The sequence below is a fragment of the Electrona antarctica genome, assembly GCF_951216825.1.
Source record: "Electrona antarctica genome assembly, chromosome: 8".
Classification (NCBI taxonomy): domain Eukaryota; kingdom Metazoa; phylum Chordata; class Actinopteri; order Myctophiformes; family Myctophidae; genus Electrona; species Electrona antarctica.
This window is the reverse complement of record NC_136789.1, coordinates 41568952-41583012: the sequence shown is the minus strand read 5'-3', so window position 1 is coordinate 41583012 and position 14061 is coordinate 41568952. Positions and strand designations below refer to the sequence as shown.

Sequence of the window (14061 nt, the reverse complement as noted above, 5' to 3'; positions counted from 1 at the left end):
TATTTTGGGCATGTCATTACTCATTATAGGCGAAGATTTTCACAAAATTAAAAAATGTTCAAAAATAGCGGAAACAGCAGATCTACAAGCTCACGTATCGCATCAACACATTGTGAGTTTGGTAGTACATCTGTTTAGTGTTTCCCTATTTTTGCACTATGTTGTGTGACAAAGTGCTTAAATGGTTAACCAATTTGTTTATAGATAGATAGATAGATAGATAGATATAGTTTTTATTTTATTTGAGGAGTCAAAGCCCTCATTTAACCTTTATCTTTATCTATTAGCTGAATTCCCAGCATTGATGATGTCATCGGTAGACAGGTTTCTGAAAAGTCCACAGCTGGGCTGTTTGTAACAGCCCACGTGAGATGCACGGATGCAGAGTGAGTAGACAGACATTGTGCCATCTTTAATATGAGCATTAAGTGAGGACCAATTATATGAAGATAAAGTTGAAAATGGGTGAAGAAGTTCTCCATTAAGCTTTCCCACAGCTTGGACTATGCAAGAATCAGGAGGACCCCTCTGTCTCTGTATCAGTCCAGACTCAGTCACGTAATATTACAGACTAGAGCTATAGTTATAATGAATATGATGACCAGCATCCCACTCCCACCTACAACAATTGAATGTCCAATAGCCTATTCTTATTCAACAACATATGACACATGTTTGTGTATTATGAATGTTATTCCACTTGGCGACAGACAGGTAGATATTAGACAGCCAGACCTCACGTGGGTGTAAAAACGACTCATCATCACACATATGTCGCTGTTTCTAGACGTGGAATCAACAGCTGCAGACAGATGCGTACTGTAGCAGCATCATGCAGCGCGCGCGCGCGCGCACACATACACACACACACACACACACACACAGGTGGACGTGGTGTCTGTCTGGTGGTGTGTTTACCAATTACCTTGTCCATGAGCTTCCAGCATTTCTCCACCATCTTCTTGTCGACGGCGGCAGGTTGATGCGGCTGGAGGGGCTGCTGGTGGGGCTGAAAGGCGTCCTTCATCAGCCCGATGAGACCGGTGCCCCTCCTCGGATTTCCTGCCATGCTTCTGTCGCTGACCCCCGGCTCCAGTAGTGGGTGGTGATGATGATGATGGTGGTGGTGTGGAGACAGACAGACAGACAGACTCCGGGGCTCTTGGAGGACGTCAATGAAAATGGTAATTCCGGACACGTATTTTGGGAACTTGAGGGGTCGTGGCTGTTATTTAGCCCCCCCGCTTCCGTAGCCGAGAAAGACGCACCGCCGAGCGGAAGAGAGGAGAGCGGTGCCCCCGCTATACGGTTAAAGAGCCCTGCTATACTATAACGTTAGCTGCACGGCTAACAAGCTAATTTTAAAAAGCCTCTCTTCTCGCCTTTTCCCGTTCGCCACAAAAAGAGCTGCTGTTTCTGCCATAATAATCCCGTTCAATTTTTAAAAAACCCTTGAGGTTCTCTCCAGCCGGCGGGCCGATGGGCGAACCAACCGGGTTCCCGACACAAATTATGTCGGTTTTTTTCCCGTAATAATATTGAACTGTACTCTTTTTTTCTCTCCTCCTCCTCCAGTTGTTCTGCCGTTCGGCTTCGTCCGGGTAGCGACTCGCCGACCAGCTTTTTTACACCGTGACGCACTAGTGGCCACACGTCATAAACCCCGATTATATATATACATCCCCTTGCGGCGGTGTCGCGCGTCGCAAACCAGCTGATCTACAAACTCACCGCGCGTTGCTTCGGCGACGATCCGTGAGCTTGTAGATCGGAGTGGCGTGGACGACACCCGTCTACGATCCCATAGGCCCGGAGGGACGGCTCGCGCTTTGATTGGCTAGATTGGTGAGGAAACGTCCGTCTCCATGGAGACGTATGAGGTACCAGGAGTCTGTTTAGTGAATTAGTTATCTCGTTCTTCTCAGGGAAATGATCTCTGAAGACTAGGTAACTATTAACTCAGATATGTCATGTAACTAAATATATGATTCTAAAACTGGAGTGGCTACTCCAGTGGCATTTTACATGCACTATGCACTTTCTCAATCAATGAGGAACCTGAGTTGTTCTGTTGTATGTCGTGTAATGTGCTTGCATTGCATTAATACAGTAAAGTAAGTCACACACGCACGCGCACACACACACACACACACACACACACACACACACACACACACACACACTATAGTATAGGCTATAGTGTGTGAGATTATTTTGTGACAATAAGATACAATTAGGTGTGTGTGTGTGTGTGTGTGTGTGTGTGTGTGTGTGTGTGTGTGTGTGTGTGTGTGTGTGTGTGTGTGTGTGTCAATAAGATACCTAATTGTATTTTATTGTCACAAAATAATCTCACATATATATTTATATATATATATATACAGTATACTGCTATAAGCACTACTTGAATACTAGGATAGCTGTTCTCAGAATCAGATTCAGTTTTATTTGTCACATAAAAGTAAGGTGGGTGAAATACTTTGTTGTGCAGGTGTGACCGGTGTCAAAATCAGGTTTCTCTTTTTGTTTTTCTTATTTGTTTTTGCATTAATACCCTGTATTATATATCCGTTCAGTGACTTATTCTTATTATATATATAAATACTTAACGCTGTCGATTGGATGTATGATCCTGGATGTGTGCAGTGAGTTCTGTTTCTGCTGGACTTTGGGGGTGATATCACTGTCATTAACTGATGCCTTTCAGGTGTGAGAAATGGAGGAGGAGCTGTCAATCAGGCCAGATCTTTGTCAGTATAAGAAGGGACTTGCTGGGAGAGGATGTGTTATGTTGTGTGCTGCTCTGTCGAGTGTGGAAGGTTGACAGGAGGATACCGAGAGAGAGAGGGCTGGAGAACAATTGGCACACCGTCTTACGAGCCGAAAGAGGAAAAGGACTCGAGTGTGACCAACTGTCGAGGATTGGAGAGAATCGAGTGAGCTGTGCCAGGGACCAGGAGTGGTGTTACAGAGTGCGGATTCCCAACACACGCAGCGGGCAGGTGGAACTGCCTGTGGTGTGTGAGTACTGTTTCATCCCGCACTACTGTTGATTCTACCACCCTGGGCGTATGTGAGCTGTACTGTGTTGTGGAACGGAGAAACTGGCGTTTGGCTTATGTGCGTTCAGGTCCAGTGATGTATTGAAGGGGACGTATATGATGCTGGACTGACTGGACTCTCTCTCGGATAATGAAAAGAACTGTCTGAACCTAAGCGCACTTTAAGCACACTTTTGTATTGAATGGTTTTAAGGATTTGGTTATTTTGTTTTTGTTTATTGTTTATTTCGCTACATCATTTTTAAGATTTATTAAAGATTGTATTTTTAAGGCATTTAGTGGCCATTGTATAGGATAATAAACATGTTATATTTTGGATGCATGAGCCAGTGTCAGTCTCTCTCCACCTTTTTATGGTTGCTCTCTTGCCTGGTAAAACTTGAACCTGTGTGTCCTTGAACAAACTGAAGCTAAGAGTAATAATGACAAGAGTTGCTGTTTCTCTACAAATAAATGACGGCTGGCGTAGTCCCAGGTTCTATTGACTTAATAGGGTTGTACAACTTTGATATCTCTAGCACCTTAAACGGTGCAACTCTAATAATTAAAGGTTGTATGTCTTATAAAGTAATAGCGATAAAGAATATTCTACTGCCCAAATTTCGTGGCTGATTCGGCCTTGGTCACACAGGCTCATTGCAGTTATGGGGGATAGAGACAACAATTAGAGCTACAGTACACAGCTGCAGCATGTCTACACAAATGTATGGCATTTTTGTTGTGCTCACAGAATCTGGTATTGAATACTACGGGTAAACAAGTAAACCAGCAATAAAGTTATTTTGATTATCATTGTATTGATTGTTGAATACTTTATTTGTCAAATGTCAACAGCATGGAAGCAGTCAGTAACACACTTGGGCTAAAAGGATAACACAAAAAACCCCTGGGCACTTCCATTGTGGTCCTATGGTCTCCATTGGCCCTATGATTTTGTGCATTTGCTTTGTTCAGCTATAGATTACCAGACAGGAGTTTTATAGACATTTGGAATGTGGGGATAACTGTATGCATGTTTCCTGAAGCATCATTGATGGAACTATTTGAGATCAGTTATAAATTATATTTTTCCATGTTTTATTTTATCATATTTTGTCTTCGTAACTCCATGTCCTGCATGTTAGACACTAGACAGAAGTCCATAATCATTTTAACTTTGGCCTAGTCCCTGTTTTGGCAGTTACCTTGTTATTACCATCCTAAGTTTATAAACAAATATCTCATGACGCCACCATTAATCATATTGTTGTCGCCCCGTTCATTATAATGTCTGTGTCCCCACGTGCACTCAGCTGAATACTGTCGGTTTTACAAATCCTACCATCTGTGTCTTGTGGTTTCACTTGCCCGGTGGAATGTATAAACAACCTGATAAGACAGAATTTACCAGCTAAAAGAGGAAGGTCAAGTCACTATAGTCAGGGCTCTATCTAAAGGTTGCCATGACAACGCACTCAACTTCTACTGCTTCATCCCTTTCCATCATCCCTCGTCGGGCTGACCCGGTCATCACTACCTCCGGGTCAACTCTATCCTCGTCATCCTCAACCCAACATGTGAACTCTTCTGTCCAATGAATTAGCAACGACAACTGTGACGCCATCTTCATCTTAAAAGCCATCTACAGCCCTAGAGACGTTCAGATCATGGACTTTGTTACTGGAATTTAATTATATGCGATGTAAATTCTGAATCTTCACGATACGATCGCTGATTGAATAATTCACTAAAATTATATTTCCTTTATTTCGGTGTCGGCGCCTATTCTTTCAGGTCTATTTTTCATTGATTGGGTTTAACAGTTTCATCACATTGACTGCTTGGCAAAGGATTTTTAAAGGGATTTCTGATTCTTAATATTTATTTAAAGGCGTTTATCTAAAAATATCCGTCAATCATAGATCTATGATTAGCATCTCCATCATCACAATTCACAAATAGAGGGCAAACCATGAGAACATGAGATATATTATAAACTGCAGACTTGTGCTTTTGATAGATATCACACATTCACAGATACTGTACCTGTGACACAGGATATACAGCTTAGAGGTTATAATGGTCAGGTGTGTAGTGCGATGGTTCCCAAACTTTTTAGCTTGAACCCAAAAGTTATATTTGATGTCTCCCGTCCCCGGAACCCAAGAAGTAGGTCAGGACTGGCTAATTGTTGGTATCAGCCGGGAACACGCGTCTGTCACCGAAACAATGCGCAAGACCCCTGGGAGATGGGATTGCCACACCTACCATCAACTCCCAGTACTTCCGGATCCAACCCATGAACTTGTGGTACAAAGGCAAGAGCTCTACCGACTGAGCTCCCCAGACACAAACTATAGTGAAAATAGCCGATACAAGCTCGGCTATTGTATATCTGCTATTTCCTCTACTTCTAGTATTTTTTCCCCCTCTAATTAATGGTTTGTTTTTCATAGAATTCTTTAGAAAGAACATTTGAATTTGTTTTAATGAATTATTCTTTTTAATCTTTTGAAATAATGATAAAATGTAGGAAAAAATATATTTACTGGCGTCCCATAAAAAAATGCGACACACATATGGGTCCCGACTCACTGTTTGGGAAACCCTGTAATTCTGAGAGGGCACAGGTTTATATCAAATCAGCCAGCAGACCTACTTACTGCACATGGTAACACAGTGATGCAAATTAAGGAAGATTACATTTACTTGCATGAGTACTTTACTTAAATACGGGGGGGGGGGGGGGGGTGGTAGTAGTGGCTCAGGGGTAGAGTGCCTGGATGGTAACCGCAAGGTTGCCAGCTCGAACCCGGGCTCCCCCAGAGTTAGTGTCCATGAGCAAGACACTGAACCCCTACTTTCTCCCGATGTGCAGGTTGGTGCCTTGCATGGTTTCCGCCGCCATCGGTGTATGAATGTGTGTGTGAATGGGTGAATGCGTGAATGTAATGGACAATCTATGTAAAGCGCCTCGGATAAAGGCGCTATATAAATGCACCATTTACCATTTTATACTTTTTTTTTGTATCTGTACTTTACTTTTATTTTGATATTTTCACTCCACTGCATTTCAAACACAAATATTGTACTTTTTACTCCACTACATTTCTATTCCTTGCGCCTCGGTGATGGCTGCGCCCGGGGCGTCCCTCCGCCGATTCGTCTATAGTTGGAGGCCTGGAGGAGAGGGGCAGTGACTTGGCCAATCACTGCCGACCCACCAACTGGAGAGTGTAGTGGTTGAGGGTTGAAACACTCTAAGGCCTCATTCACACGTACCAAACACCAATCAAGCAATGTTTGGTCGTTTTTTGGTTTTTTTGGGGCACCACAATGCTTTTCCAATGGGAGTCACATGGTTTGATCAAACATTTGTGTTTGATCGCTGATTGCTGATTGCTCCCCCCTCATCAAACAAAAATGTTTGGTCAAACCATGTGACTCCCATTGAAAATGAATTGGAGCGGCACTCAAAAAGCAATCAGGCATCACACACGGACCGAACATTTGTTGTGTAGGTGTGAACTAGGCCTAAGAAGGTTGGAGACCACCTGATGACCTCTCTTCCAGGCCAAGGCTTCATCCATTAGAAATTGATTATAATCGCATATTTGATGTATTTATACAAACTAAAACTAGGAAGGGAAAACACTTTATTTAAAAAAAATTGTGAAAACAGCAGCTGTGACACATTGAGTACTTTTATCCAACTTTAGTACATACTGTACTGTCTGACTTCCAGCTGTGGAAAGCATTAAAAACAAGGGGAATGTGGGAGTGACTTACCAATTTATAATCTGTCACAGAATCATCACCAACATGTATATGAAATGAGAAGCCCTTAAATGTTTATTTGACATCAGAAATGTTAAATATCAAATACATAAGGATGGACCTTTGTTTTGATTTGCCACTGCCCCTGCTCAGATTTGAGATTTATACAATGCAATAACTATATATTCAAATACTATTGCATTATAGTTAACCATTTAAGCCCTATTTTGTGATGTATGATCTTGTCATGCAGCAAAAATAGCCGATCTACATGCTCATGCATCACGTCACATGCAACATGCTTTTGGGGCTATTACATGCCCAAAATAGTGATGGCAGGTTCCAAATGGTGTTCTGTGGCCCGATAATACATACAGTATCAATTTGGGGGTCCTTGACATGAAAATGTTTGAGAAACAGTTGACCACAAATGTTTCTTAGTAAAATGAACATCGTTGTGGCTTGTCTGTGCAGCCGTCCAGGCCATTGTGTCAGACATTTCCTGTGATGTTGCCATGCCATGAGTAGATAAGGAAGAGAGAGACGGCAGAAGTCGTGAGTCATGGAAACATATTTACTTCTGTAATTCTGCAATGTTGCATTTGTCTGAGCATATAAAAGGTGAAATACTTGAAACAGAAAACAACAATGTAACCGTTTTGAATTTGGCGTGCATAGCCTATAAACCTGACGCTCAAATACCAGACCTGTGCCCAGCACATTAGGTTCATGGGAACTCACCGGGAGATTGGCAGATTGGAGATAGGAAACCATCAGTGTTCATTTTGTTGAAGTAAGACGAAGACTAAAGACTAAGTCGACTATGTTTTTTTAGAAGACTAAATAGGACTAAGTCTAAATGGTGAATTATTGAACTTAAATATACAATCAGGGGCTCCACTCAGAAATATATCAGAGTTTGGCAACCATTTCTAACCTACTTTGCGGTAGTATTTTCTGCGTAGTCATTGGCCATCTCCCCCCCCCCCCCCCCCCCCTCCCTTCATTTTTATTTATCTTTTTGTATTTTTTTTGTATTTTATTTCAGTTAGTTGATTTCATTAATGTACAATTTGTGGTTTTTTACATTGTATTTCAGACTTTTTTATTTTATACATGAATGTTGAGTACTGGTGTTGTTGTTTTGTCCTGTGTCTGTTTTGTAATTGTTATGTATCTGTTGTTTGTCCTGTCTCAAACTTCAATAAAAAGACTTGAATAATAATAAATGGTGAATTATTCAAAAGACAATCTAAATATTGTGAAAAGATTAAGGTCTAACCATGCCACCACACACCAGCCATATTATACTGATGAATATGGACCCTGCAACTACAAGAACCAGTTACATGACATGATGTTCCTGCTCTTTCTTTTAGAATAATCCTTCACTTCCTTTCTGCTGCAAAACAGAGTAAACTCTCCCCTTTCTTAATGTAGGCCTACATTTTCTATGCATTAAATAATAGGCTTTTAGTTTCCTTAGTTTTCCTGGCGATTTACCAAAAAGTGGCCCAATTCAATAATAAGCACTGCTTATTGTGTTGCAGGTTATTAACTTTGTTCAAAGTTAATCTTAACAGATTAAGAAAGTTAAGTATCATTCAAGTAGCAGTTCAGTATCATTCCTTTCATGTGGAAGAATCTAACTTCACGGTCTTGTTTTCTCTCGGTCAGTGCACTAGTTGTATTTTCCAATCTTATTATTTTTCATTCAAGTACAAGGGCTTCTATTAGCATGCTAACCTTCCAGGAAGAGAAAGGTTGTACTTTCTATTATCTTGAAATTCCCATCGATTATGTGATTGGCAGGCAGGTTTCTGAATTCTCCATATAGCCCACCAATGTGAGTAGACAGAAATGGACAGAATCTGATAATATATTATCATATTTTAAGACAAAAATGGTTGTGGTAAAGTGTGCTGATGAAGTATGGAGTTTTCTAACTATACAATGTTGTATTATTTGTTTAAGATAAGTAGCCTAAAGATCAATTTTCATAACTCATTTCACTGACGCACTATCCATTACAAAATAAAAATCAGTTTTCTGTGAATCTTATTAATTATCAAACTGGCTTGGCAGAGCATTTTAACATTGCTTTTAGATTATTATTTGTTTTAGTTTAGTTTATTTTATCATCTTCACAGTATCAACTGTACATCAAGATAAGGACACTGTTACATAAAGGTGATCAAAGGGAATAGGCTGAAGTTAAAAGCTTATAAGTATCTAACTATCCTATAAACAAAACATAATTTAAAATACTCAACATACTGTAGTTATCACTTATCAGATAATTCACAATACATAAATCAGAGACAAAAAAAAAAACTATCCTGAATCCGACCCACACCCGTGTCACCAGTTGAATCTTTGTCATTTCGACTTGGCAGCAAAACGGACATCTACAGGTGCATCTGTTTGTACACAAAGACAATTCAAAGGGTTTTAAATACATTTCAAGAGAAATACAGAATAATGAATACATTACAAATATCACACTAGCACACTATAGAATCAGAGCACTTAAAAAAGACTTGAGCCCCGGCAAAACTAATAAACAAACTCAAAATACTCATCAGATATTGTAGCCTCAAAAACCGCCAGAATGAAAATGTTGTCCAGCAGGGGAAGTGGTTCACCAGGCTAAGAGACATACAGGAGCAAACACAATTCTACACTTTAAGGACCACTTCCTTTTTCCATGTTCAACCTTATCTTCATCATTGGTCCTGCACTATTTATGCTCATTATAAGACCGAAGGCACCATTACTGCGGACAGTTCATAAACCTGTCAAAATGTATTCATCAGCATGTTCAGCACATGCTAAATTTCAAAGGAAGAGAAAGGCTGTAGTTTCAATTAGATTGGAAGGTTTCTGATCGGTCCAAAGCCAAGGCATCTTATAATGAACATTAGTGAGGACCAATTAGTTAAACTAAAGCAGTTTTAAACTTAATTTAAAACAAACAAGTCCAGACTAAAACTAGAAAAAGTGCCCCTTGGGGCACAGGTCTCAACCAGGATAGGAGCATTTTTTTTGAAAAATGTTGAGTGGCATTTCTTCCTTGGCCTAGTGGGAATATGCATGCACAGTGTCACCACAATCAGGCGCTGCGTTCATGATTTGCGGCATTTTGTACAAAACGGGCCACTCCTGTAAACGCTGGAAGCCAATTTTAGCCAATCAGGATGGAATATGATAAATCAAACAGACCCGTCTTGATCACATGACTAATGTACGGGTTCATCTCTGGCATCCAGGGAGTGTGTTGCATAGTTTGGCTGCAATCAAGCCAACGGTGCCAGAGATTAGCTGTCCACAGACAGACAGACAGATGGAGTGCAAAACATACTTCCCCCATGCTTTCGGTCTGGTAGAGACAATTACATAATATAGCCCTTTTTCCCAGTTTATGTTGATCCCAAATGACTGGCCATGGGGATGATGGGGTCTATTTGCAGAATTTACCATATGCAGACCGCGGCCATCTTGCCATATAAGTTAATGGCAGGGTGGTAACTACAGTATGGTGCAATTTCCCATTGACAGCCCATACATCCAAACAGAAAAGTCCTATCTGATTGTATTATACGTCAAACTCACCACTATTGAAGCTGTACGAAAAGCCTGAATTATCCTCTTTCATGTTTCATAAAAATGTTATGAGCTACTTGTTTTCCTTGCAGGTGATTATTTTTTTATTTATTTTTTATTTTTTAAGTGTTGCAGTTTGGAAGTGCTCATTAGATATCACTCAACTGTGCCATGCGTACCACCTGTTTGGAAGTGCTCATTAGATATCACTCAACTGTGCCATGCGTACCACCTGTTTGGAAGTGCTCATTAGATATCACTCAACTGTGCCATGCGTACCACCTGTTTGGAAGTGCTCATTAGATATCACTCAACTGTGCCATGCGTACCACCTGTTTGGAAGTGCTCATTAGATATCACTCAACTGTGCCATGCGTACCACCTGTTTGGAAGTGCTCATTAGATATCACTCAACTGTGCCATGCGTACCACCTGTTTGGAAGTGCTCATTAGATATCACTCAACTGTGCCATGCGTACCACCTGTTTGGAAGTGCTCATTAGATATCACTCAACTGTGCCATGCGTACCACCTGTTTGGAAGTGCTCATTAGATATCACTCAACTGTGCCATGCGTACCACCTGTTTGGAAGTGCTCATTAGATATCACTCAACTGTGCCATGCGTACCACCTGTTTGAAGTGCTCATTAGATATCACTCAACTGTGCCATGCGTACCACCTGTTTTCAATTGCATATAATGCAGGAGGACGTTGCTTTACTGAAAACTCTGATGGCAAGATGGCCGCGGTCTGCAAATGGTCAATTACCATAGGCCTTGTCGTCCAGTTTCCCCAGCAGCCAGCGGAGCCCATAAGCATAATCGCTAGCCTATGCTATTTGTTGCTGTCAATTATTATTATTATGATTACTATTATTATTACCCTTATTATTTTCATGAATCGTTATTGTCATTACACATAGGCTACACACGTATCCATGCCTTGGTTGTCCCACACGAGCCACAGTAGTCTGCTAAACAGATCAACCATGTATATGCAGCTGTTGTGTGTTTGCCATCGCGCTGTGATTGGCCAGTACAAAATAAGATTTTGCTTCTCTCTGCCCCTTTTTTCTTGAACAAAAATAGTTGTGCCGATGATGTATGGAGCTGTCTGTCTTTATTACTTTACTTAACTTTAAATAAAGATAGTCATTAGAGCAGTACCAGCAATCATGGCACCTGTCCAACCACTGCATCATCATCGGTGGCAAGAGGTCCTCCATATGCAACCACAGCACCAGCATCGATGACACCATGATGACCATGTCCATGATGTCCTCCTCCAAAACCTCCATGTCCTCCAAAACCTCTATGTCCAACTGGTTATCCTTTTTGGGGAGGCGGAGCTGCCTTTCACACAGAACATAATGGAAGGTTTGTATGTAACAAACCTTGAGGTTGGTTGTACTGTGCAGAATTCAGTATACATTCAAACACACATTCATCATGGTTCATTATGCTTTACCAATTGCTTTACCAATTAGCCCTTGCACCCCTAGCTATTTTGGTCATAGGTGAAATTATTCATAAGATTCATTCAAGTATTTTCATATTTCTTTTTTAAATTGCACTATTATCATGTTTTCATAAATAGCAGGTAGTAGGCCTACAAATGGACCCTTAGGAGTCTGTAACTCTGAGACAGGTCCAATTGTTTCCATTTGTACACTCAGAGTTAAAGTAACAGGATTTTACAGTGTAGTCCCAAACAAAACAAAACAAAAAAAAAACGATCGGGGTGCATGGCCTAATGCATACTGGGTCTGGGGGGGTTCTTGAAATTAAAAGGGTTGAAATTGACAGAGGTTAGAACTGAACTCTTCTGAATGTCCCTGTTGTGCCTACCTGAATTTGTGTGGACCAGAAAAGGACCAGTAAGGCCATGGAGACCAGCATACACATCTGCATCTAGTAGAGCAAAAGTTCATAATGAAGAAAACATTGAAACATTACATTTATGTTTGAACAGCTGCGTACAGCATTAATTGTTTATTAAACAGAGTTATCTCATATTCCGTGGTTATATACAGTACATGTTATCTCAAGACTATTTTAGACTATACAAAAAAGCCTCAGATTTAAGATGTGTTTAGCAGGTCTGTTTACATATTATGCAGATCTAGCGGCCTACTTGTATAGTAGTCCGGCCTGGTAGTATTCTATTGGCTAACCTTCTTTTATTGCAACAGTTTACAAATCTTGCTGCTGTGTTTACACATTGTTGTATTTCGTATGGGTAATGATTCTAATTATCTGCCTCCTGATCCACTGCTGCCCAAATAATATTGAAGTGAAAATGGACTTACCATTCAAAGCTTTGGTGTTTTTCCTGTAGTTGGCTGGTTGCTTCTGAGCTGAATCAAAATCAGGATGTGACAACACAGAATGTGGAGCTCTACTTATATATGCTCAACAGAAGCCAAAATGTGGCCTAACATGACCTGATCTTCAAGTTTAAGTAGGCTACTCTGTCAGTCCGCCTACTTGCTCCATCTACATTTATTGACCTGCCTAAGGGCTACCACGTTGCTGGAATTGCATCACATACATTTCTCGACCCAACTTAACCAACAGTATAAAGTCAATGGAATTTTTCTCTTGTTTCTTTTCATGTCGTATGAAAGCAGGGAATCACAGCTTCAAATTGACATATTGGTTGTGCAGTTTGGTTTGACCCACTAGTTTTGGAGATATATATGGCTTATAGAATGAGGTCTTGCAGAGATGTAGCTCCGTTTGGAACTTCACTCTATGCTCTTAGCTCAGAGAAGAGGTTCCGTATCAGGATATCCCTGCATCGGTAGACGGGGGTTGAGCCGTCCGTGGTATTGGCTGACTTCATAAGCTTTGTAAGTGGTTGTTTCACCCCTGTCTAAAAATTGTATGTGCCTGTCCTTTATGATGATTTAGTTTATCATCTGTAGATACCCAGAAATACCTTTACTTTTTGGAAACGATACTGCGAAAAGGGTTTTCGCCACTGTTTTTGGACGGCTCAACCCCCATTCTACCGATGCAGGGATATCCTGACACATAACCTCTTCTCGGAGCTAAGAGCATAGAGTGAGTCCCCAAATGGAGCTAGCAGAGATGCAGCTAGTTGAGAAAACAGGCCTAGATAGCTGTAAACTGCTACTGTATGTTCATCGTTTATCCTAGATTATTTAATGCACTTTACATTGTTCTCTATTAGTCGATATACCATATATGTGATTATTTACCTTGCTTTTTATTTTATTTATATATACTCTGCTCATTCCAATCTCACACTACTAGACCCTAAGTGACTCTGGATAAGATCCTGCTAAATGCCTAAACTGTAATTGTATAATTATATTATTGAAAAAAACTTGACTTAGTAACTTTGTTTTATTATGTGTAGTTAAAAAGGCTACTTCAAGCAGAAAAGGTTACTTAAAAAAAGCGATCTAGAATCTAGTTCCTGGTTTAAGATAAGGAGATGATCCGCAGCAGCAGTCAAACCAGACTAACGCGTTTCGGCGCGCAGGCCTTCGTCAGTGTCAGAACTTTGTAAATTCTGACACTGATGAAGGCCTGCTCGCCAAAACGCGTTGTCTGATCATCTCCATTATTAAACAAGACTCTTACTATACGACTGAGAGTGCAGATTTTATT

At 40.6% G+C, this 14061-nt stretch overlaps 1 protein-coding gene across 2 annotated transcripts in view; it reads right to left on the bottom strand.

Annotated features, from left to right (window-relative positions):
- The window catches only part of LOC306927569 (E3 ubiquitin-protein ligase CBL-like), a 33430-nt gene extending 31653 nt beyond the window's left edge, over positions 1 to 1777 (bottom strand). Inside the window, exon 1 of one of the 2 annotated variants that reach the window (XM_079507356.1) lies at positions 926 to 1777. In XM_079507356.1, the coding sequence (XP_079363482.1) occupies positions 926 to 1069 (144 nt within the window). In that variant the 5' untranslated portion in view covers positions 1070 to 1777. The remainder of the gene's footprint in view (positions 1 to 925) is intronic. The other variant, XM_079507355.1, reaches the window with a different exon arrangement.
- Positions 1778 to 14061: the final 12284 nt, after the last annotated feature.